The sequence below is a fragment of the Eulemur rufifrons genome, chromosome 30, assembly GCF_041146395.1.
Source record: "Eulemur rufifrons isolate Redbay chromosome 30, OSU_ERuf_1, whole genome shotgun sequence".
In the NCBI taxonomy this organism is placed as follows: domain Eukaryota; kingdom Metazoa; phylum Chordata; class Mammalia; order Primates; family Lemuridae; genus Eulemur; species Eulemur rufifrons.
This window is the reverse complement of record NC_091012.1, coordinates 23,573,034-23,581,345: the sequence shown is the minus strand read 5'-3', so window position 1 is coordinate 23,581,345 and position 8,312 is coordinate 23,573,034. Positions and strand designations below refer to the sequence as shown.

General features: G+C 49.6%; 1 protein-coding gene across 1 annotated transcript; it reads left to right on the top strand.

The window, feature by feature from the left end:
- Positions 1 to 1,871: 1,871 nt before the first annotated feature.
- FATE1 (fetal and adult testis expressed 1) lies at positions 1,872 to 8,110 on the top strand. The gene is made up of 5 exons (XM_069462885.1): positions 1,872 to 1,977; positions 2,977 to 3,104; positions 6,720 to 6,826; positions 7,166 to 7,244; positions 7,979 to 8,110. The coding sequence occupies exons 1-5, from the start codon at positions 1,872 to 1,874 to the stop codon at positions 8,108 to 8,110; spliced, it is 552 nt and encodes a 183-aa protein (XP_069318986.1).
- The last annotated feature ends 202 nt before the right edge of the window (positions 8,111 to 8,312 follow it).

Genomic DNA, 8,312 nt, shown 5'->3' with positions numbered 1-8,312 from the left:
TGCTCTGCCTCTGCTGACTCCTCAGTGCTCCTTACAATCCAGCCACCCTGTGGGGAGGGGATTGTTAACTCCATTGTCCACGGGGAGACTGAGGCCCAAAGGGAAAAACTTGCCCAATGTCAAATCTGGAGGCCATGGTGAGATAGGATTGCCAGATAAAATACAGGATATCCAATTAAATTTGCACGTCAGATCAACCATGAGCCATTTTTTAGTGTAAGCATGGTTCAAAGGTTGCATGGAGCATACTTACACTATGGAATAATTTGGCGTTTGCCTGACATTCAAATTGACTTGTTGCCTGTATTTTCATTTGCTCACGCTGGCAACCATGGCCAGGCAGAAACCCATGGCTCCCAATTCCCAGGCTCCCGAGTCCCACTGAGACATGCAGCAGTTCCTCTGCTCCTAAGGTGGCCCTCCAGGAAGCTTGAATTTCATTGCAGCTGCTCTGCTGGAGCTGGGAAGGGCTTCTTTGGGGCCCCCCAGGAATCCGGGCAGGCCCTATATCAGCTCTGCTTCTGGAGAGCTCAGTCCTAGCACTGGACAGGTGGGACAGGGGTGAGGACAGGCAGCTCTGGCTGTGCCACCTTCTCAATCCTGGCCCCTCTCTTTCCTCTCCCTTTTCTGACTCCCTTCTTCCTTTCTTCCCCCTTCCTATTTTCCTCCTTCCTTTCTCCTCTTCCTCCCACCTGGCCCCAGCTGTGTTCCTTCTACAAATAGCCTCCTCTTTCCCCAAGGGCTCTGGGGCTGAGCCCTAGCATTGAGGATTCACCACTGGTAGTTGTAGCAATCAGGGTGGCCAGAGGACAGAGCCCATAGGATGTATACATGTATGTATGTGTATGCATATGCACATGTATGTAGAGATTGCCATTAAGGAACTGTCTCACGTGGCGGTGGGGCTGGCAAGGCCGCAGTGTGCGGGGCCGCCCGGCAGGCTGGAGACTTGGGCAGGAGCCGACCCGCCGTCCCGAGGCAGAATTTCCTCGTCTCTGGGAAACCTGTCTTTGCTCTCAAGGCCTCTCGACTGACTGGCCGAGGCCCGGCCGCGTCATCCAGGATGAGTCATCTTTACTTCAAGTCCGCTGATTGTAGACGCCACCCCAGCTGCCAGATACCTCCGCAGCGACACCTACACTAGGGCTGAGTGGAGTCACTGGATACTAGGGCCTGGCCCAGGTGACACCTGAACCTGCCCACCACAGTGGTTGAATCAGTAGGGAAGCTGAGGGAGAACTAGGGGTTCCAGTGGCTGCAGGCCACTTCCCTCCTGCCCTTCCCTCCCTTGGTTCTCAGGGTTCCTGCCAGGCTGACTCAGGTCGAAAAAGGCCACCTCCCTGCCTGGGGACTCTGGATTGGGGGAGGCAGGATGTACTCTGCAGAGAATACCTTCTGATGTGGCGGTGTGGCCTGAATTGTGGGCCAGAGCTGGGCTTGCAGAAGCCATGACAGGCCTGGGACCTAACCCCGCTTTGGCCACTGTCTGACTCTTGGTCTTTGTGCCAGTTCCTGCCTCTGCCTAGAAATGATGGAGAGTGGACCCTGCCTGCCCCTCAACAGGTTAAGTCCAGGGATCTGTGAGTCAAAGCATTTCTCACGGGCAAAAGCTCTGAGCTGTATCTCTTTTCCTAAGTTGCTTACACAGTAGCAGGGGAGAAGGCCATGGACCAGCTAACAAGATACAACAGGAACAAAAGGTGCTGAGTCCAAGGCCTGAGCCCAGAGAGGGAGTCTGGCTCCACCCCCATAGCCGGATATATATCGTCCTTGAGCTCCTGCGCCTTGAAAAGGTGATTTTCCAAGTGTCTCTGCTGTGCCTGCACCCCGCGCATCCTTCGCCAGAGCTTACAAGTGAACAACTGGCTGTGATGGCAGGAGGCCCCTCTAGCATCAAGGAGGAGATGGAAATGTCCATGGCCAAAGAACTGGGTACTGGAAGTCAAGGGCAAAGCCAAGAGCAACTGGTGATAGCAGGTGAGGATCCCCTGAAATGTCCCTTGGCTAAAGCCAACCATGTAGACATGTGTCTACACCTGGGCATATGGGTGTTGGAGAAGGTGCATGTGTGCCTGAGCAGATGCTCAGATGTATGCAGGTATATGTTTAGATGTATGTGTGGGTATGTGTGTGTGTCTGGGCCTTTGAGTATTTGTGAGTTGGGTGACAGGGGAGGTGAGGGAAAGGGATAGATGATGTGAGCATTTTGTAGCCCATGGGTGGGAAAAACACGTGTGATTTTTCTGTGCTCTCCTTGTCTAAGCCACCACTGTGTCTATTGCAAAATATTTAGAGGGCTTAATTTATAAGATTAATCATATAAATTCTGTCTCTCAATCCTCTAGTGCCTTCTCTTACCCTTAGGAGTAAAATCCAAATTCCATGATCTACAAAATCCTATCAGGGTCACCTCAGCAATGCCTCAGCAATGCCATATGACCTACACAGAAAATACCATTTCTATAGCCCATAAAGATGACCCACTCCATACCGCATTTATGTTCATTCTTATAATGCCCCAAGCCTGCTTCTTCCTCACAGCCCTTTCACTCACTCTTCCCTCTGTCTGGAATGCTCTTTGCCTCAATTTCCCATGGTTGGGCCCTTTATCTCATTCAGGGTTGTCTCCAACTTTTCTCTCTGTCTGAATTTGTACTGATGGATTATTTTCTGCTTTGCAACTGTCAAGCCTGCCCCCCAGATACACAAACAAATGATCAGTTCCTTGATGGTTGGGATCTTGTCTCTTGGTCATTGCTCTCTCCAGTAACCTAGCCTACAGCTCGACCCTCAGTGAATTAATTTTTGCACAGATGAACAAGCAGGCCTGGGATCAGGCAATGGGCAGTGCTGAATGGGTGCGGAGTGATTCCTAAGAAGTTTGGGGAACTTGTCTTCTTTCTGGTGTGTCTTGTGCCCAGAAATCCCTGGCACAACTTCTTTGAGTATTTCTGGGGCCTCTGTTCTTCTCTCTAGAAATGATGGAGCGTGGATCTCGGTCCCTGGGTGCCTCCCAGAGGCGACAGAAGTTGGAATCAAAGTCTGCTGGCTCTGCTGCAGCCCAACTAATTTGGAATATGACTGCCACCCGGCCCAAGAAAATGGTACTGTATGGGGTTCTTGGCACATGGTGGACAGGTTGGCATTGGGAATATTGGCTGTAGGGGCTACAGCCTGATCATGGTAGGTTGAGCAGGGCCAGAAGTTGACTTGGGGGAAGGAGGAAGCTCCTGTTTGCCAAGCATGCAAATGAGGGCAGGGAGGTCCAGTGAAAGGTCAGGGACATCTGGTTTTTTTTTTGTTTGTTTGTTTGTTTGTTTGTTTTTGTTTTTTTTTTTTAAGGGGTCTCTCTCTGTCACCCAGGCTGGAGTGCAGTGGCATGATCATAGCTCACTGAACCTTGAACTCCTGGGCTCAAGCAACGCTTTTGCCTGTTCTAGGGAATCACATAAGTCCCACAGTTCTGTAGCCAATCCTTTAAGCTACATTTGCAGTGGATAAGGGAAAGTCTTAGAAAAATGATTGCAATACAGTTGCAAAGGTTTCTGAAAAAGGCAACCAGGTTAGAGATGACGGAGACCTGACTGTTACAGGGAATTACGTGAGTTTCATATTCTGTAGCCAATCCTTTAAGCTACTTTCATTGTGGATGAGAGAAAGTTTTAGAAAAATGGTAGTTATATTGTTGCAAAGTTTACTGGGAAAAGGCAGCAAAGTTAGAGAGGGAGGGAGACATGACTGCTCTAGGAAATCACCTGAGACCCACAGTTCTGTAGCCAGTTCTTTAAACTACATTCACTGTGGGTGAGGGAATGTTCTAGAAAAATGGCGGCCATATTGTTGCAGAGGGAAAAGACAGCCATTTGGGAGGCGGAGGGAAGCTTTTAGAAAATGGTGGTTAGACTGTTACAAAAGTTACTGAGAAAAGGCAATAAGGTTTGAGAGGGAGGGAGACTTGACTGTTCTAGGGAATGTATTACAATAAATGCTGAAATGATTGCCCCCAGTGATTAATGAGAAAAAGAGCTTCCAGGTTAGAGAACTCCTGGGACTAAAAGTAAGTCGGAAATAACGAGTTGGCTTCCTGTATCCAAAGACAGAAGCCAAATAAAGCTGCCCTGGGAGGTCTGGCTCCAGGAAGCCACTCACGTCCCTGAGACAAGGGGGGCATATGACCTCTGGATTAATTAAAGTTAATTCTGAAGATTAGAGGACTAGACTATTTAAAAATAGAGACATTATATTGAATTTAGAAATTAAATTTAGAAATTTAGAATTAAATCTAATTTTTAAATTCTATTTGTTTATTCATTCATATATTTATTTCTGAATAAAATAATTCATGGAACTGCCACCGGGAGAACCACAATATGCAAAGACAAGAAAAATTAATAACACTATCCTGCTGACTTGGAAAAAAAGTAGTGTGCCTTAAAAAGTACATGAAAATATAAATAATGCTTTTGAAAGGATTAACAGAGGGAAGTTGGTTCTCACTGCAGCTCATAGATTTTCCTAACTTCAATCACGTGTATAAAAAACTCTTATGTTTTACAATGTATACAACTCCAAATAGGGTTCCTAAAATTAAAAATGAAAAAGAAACAAGACAAATTACTGCTTTCAAGCAGTTAGACCAGTCTTATTGTGGGTAATCACAATAAAAGGTATCACCAACTTGAAGGTGTTGTTGTTAAATTAATTCTTATTTTATTGGTGTGTTAGCAACAGACTATGTTATCTCAAGGAAAGAAACAAACAAAAGCCAGCCACCAGCCAGTCATCCTTATTTTGCCTTCAAATCTCTCAAAAATGTTTTGTAATGATTCCAAGCTATAGGAGAATCAAAAGATGGTCTGAAAATTGTACTAGGAGAAACTCTTGATCAAATTCTTCTTTATAATCCTGGGATCTCCCTGAGACACGCTGTCTTTTTAATGCCATTTTTGAAGTATCTTAAGAAGAGAAAATATTATAACTGTGAACTATTATCAGCAAAAAATGTTGCACCAGTTTATCAGTGTGCTCCTTTCAAGAAAGAATAACTTTGCATTATCGAAACTGATGGAGCATGCTGGCACAGTTCCTATGAAAATCCTTTACACAGACATTGTTCCACCTTCAACTTAATGTTGTTACTTAGGAACAAAGGAAAACTGCAGATCTTTCTCGGGTAACAGGTGAGCTTCGGTTGTCTGTTCATTTCTAAGAATGAGGCTATTAGAAGGGCTAGCCCAGAGCTCTGCATGTCTTGGTCAGGCACGTCAAAGGGAGGCTATACTTAAGCAACGAGGACGAGTGAGGAACCAGCTGTCATGCGGGGCACCCTGAAAATGCCAGAATGAGGAGGGTTTTATTTTGTGTCACTACCACTCCAGATTTCTTATTCATTTGGTTCAGGTTTTGGCTTGAGGGTAAATAAAGTGCCTGGCTGCCAGCCGGGTGGAGTGAAAAGGGTAGATGACTGTTTCATGCACTGATCTTCAGTTAATGTCCCCATTTTCTACCCCATTCTTGAGACCCCACCCCCAATTGTCCCTGTAGCCTCCAGGTCTGGGTCCTCTCTAGGTGCTGCTGATAGGGTCAGCTGAGCCCTATCTGCCCCCATCCATGCTGAGGCTGCTTCACTATCTGGCTTCCTCCAGCCTTCTTGCTTTTCAGAATTCCACAGTTTTGTTGAGTTCTTTCTTTTGTTGATGCCTCTCCTAGTGTCTTCTTTCTTACGGGTTTGTGTGATTTTACTGTCTTCAGTGACACCTAAGGAGTCTTAAGAGGAAGGAGTTTTGAATGTGAGAGGCATCCTGGCATAATGGTTGAGTGTAAACTCTGGAGCAAAATGTCCTGGATTCAAATTACTGCTATGCTACTTACCAGCTGTGTGACTTGGGCAAGTTACTTAACCTCTCTGTGTTTCAGTTTCCCCATCTTTCAAACTGGGGTGATAGTAATACCAGTTTCACAGGGTCATGATGAGGATTCAGTTACTTGCTATTGGTAAAGGATTAGAGGATGGCATGGTCCCTGGCATGTGGTAAGTTAAACAAGCAGCTCGTGAAATATTTCATCCTGAACTGGAAACCTACAGCTATGATTTGAACCAGGCAGGTCTGGCACCGAAAGTCACATTCTGTTCCTCTCCTCCACACTGGCTCTTCAAAGGCATCAGACACCCCTGGCCAAAGAGCTCTGGGGCCAGAGACATACAGTCTGGGGAGTCATTAGCAGATGGATAAAAATGAAAGCCACAGGGATGTTTGGGCTTGCCCAGAGAAGGTAATGGTTTCCCAGTAGCCAGGGTTCTCTCCTTAGCTCAGATGGACACTGACCCTGCATCCTAGGGAAGTGAAGGCACCTCACCAGGCCCCAGTTTCCCTGGCTGCCAGGTGAAGTTTCACAGTCTCCAGTAGGTTGCTTGGCCTCTCAGCTGATGTCTGCATGTGAAAATTCCTGCAGAGGACAGGGACCCTTGTCACTGCTGTTCCTTCCATATAGCCTGATGGCCAAGAGCTACTGAGGAACATGTGTAGGTAGGGTGGTGGCAGACAGCCAGTTTATGGGGTTCCCAGGCTCTCCTAGTGCTCTGAGGCTGCCAGCCCTGGATTCCAGAGGATCAGGTGCCATGTGACTCCCCAGGGGTGTGCCATTGGTTCTGGGCACACTGTGGGGAAGCTGCTCAGGTGGACTGAGCAGGCTACTTTGACTGCCCCCTTCTTTCTTAGGGGCCCAACCTGCAGGTGCCCAGGATGTCCCGAGATCAAGGCCATGGTGATGTCCATTCCCAGGAATATCCTGGCAGCTTCCAAGGCATGAAAGTACAGCATGAGCGGTAAGAGCTAGAGCCTGGTGGGCCCTGGATGCTCGGGGAGAGCCCAGAATGGGGCAGAGGGGCTGGTGAGCAGACTGACCAGGAAGGGGCCTGGGTGCCCTGGCTTCCTGACCGTGCGGGGCCTCTGAGTGCTCTGTGGCTGTGCTGGGCGGGGTGGCTTCCAGCCCTTAGGCCCTGAGTCCTCTCTTCCATGGAAGGGAAGGACTGGAGGCTAATAGAGTCACTGTCTGAGATGCCCCTGACCTTACCTGCTTGCTCACATGGCCGTCCTGTGTGCTCTGCTAGGGCCTGTCTGGGACCACCAATAGGTCTGACCTTTCATCTTTTCATTTTTCCCAGCAACCCGGAGGCAGACATGCTGGCGGAGATTGGCCTGGAAGAGCTCAATGGACTGGAGATGGAAGTCATGAGAAGACAGGTGAGCAGGGACCCCTCGAGTGGGTGGAGGCAAAACCACAGTGCCTTGCAGTGGGCGGGCCTTGACTGCCTGTTTGAGGCCATCTTACCCTGGAGCACTGGAGGTGAGGAGGCTCCCTTCCTCTTCCTCCCGGTCCCCATAGCTCTGGCATCCCATCTTGATGCTCAACCTCAAACATACGCTATCCCTGAGGTGCTGGGAGGGAATAGCAGATGAGAAAAGGAGGAGGCATAGGGTAAGAGCACTGTGTCCAAAGACAGTGATACCAAGAGGTCTGACAGAGGTGTTGCCTTTGTCCAAATCAAGTCCAGGGCTTCTCAGGAAGAGACCCCAGGGGACCTGGGCATGGCGGGGCATCTGCCCTGGTGGCCCTCTCTGGCTCCTGAGTGTCACTGCATCCTGGGCCCTCACTGTGGTTCTGCTGCTGCCCCCACACCAGCCCACCCCACTGTCGAAGAGCCCTCCTTCCTTGGCTTCCCCAGCAGAGCTGGGATAGGCTGGCTTCAGGGAACTGGAGTGAACACCAAGGGAGGGGACAAGGAAGCTGTGCCTTGGTCCTGTGGGCCCAGCCCCCCCCCCCCCCCCCCCCCCCCGCTTCTCACTCAGGGGCACTTTGGCCCTCCACAGACAGCAAAGCCCCTTCCTGCTTTAGCTTCACACTTTCTCCCACTGCCCTGCTGTGGACTCCCTGCCAGGAGCCTTGCTCGCCAGCCCTGCTTTTGGTCCCTCTGCAGCTGAGTGTGATCACCGGGCGTTTGCGTGCCCTGGAGGACCAGAGCACTGCCTGGCGTCACAGGGATGTTCTGTTCTTCACCATGCTGGTGTCAGCCTGCGCCGTCAACCTGTGGCTGTGGATGCGCCAGTGAAGCTTCGCTGCCGCTACAGTGTCGCCAGAGCCCTCCCTCCTTCCCTTTTTTCCTTCTGTCCCTGGGCCACCCTTGCCCACCCTCCTCCCATCTCCCAACAGCCCCAGGGCCATTTTCCAACTCTGTTTAGGCCCCTTGCCTGGGGAGGTCAGGTCACTCCGTGCGGAGGTCCCAGTTGCTGGGAAGGTGGAGGAGGTCAAAA

Excerpts from the sequence above, each read along its gene's own strand:
- FATE1 (XM_069462885.1), top strand. The coding sequence starts at position 1,872 with ATGGCAGGAGGCCCCTCTAGCATCAAGGAGGAGATGGAAATGTCCATG. Across the intron at positions 1,978-2,976 it reads AGAGCAACTGGTGATAGCAG|AAATGATGGAGCGTGGATCT; the intron begins GTGAGGATCCCC and ends TCTTCTCTCTAG. Across the intron at positions 3,105-6,719 it reads CCACCCGGCCCAAGAAAATG|GGGCCCAACCTGCAGGTGCC; the intron begins GTACTGTATGGG and ends CTTCTTTCTTAG.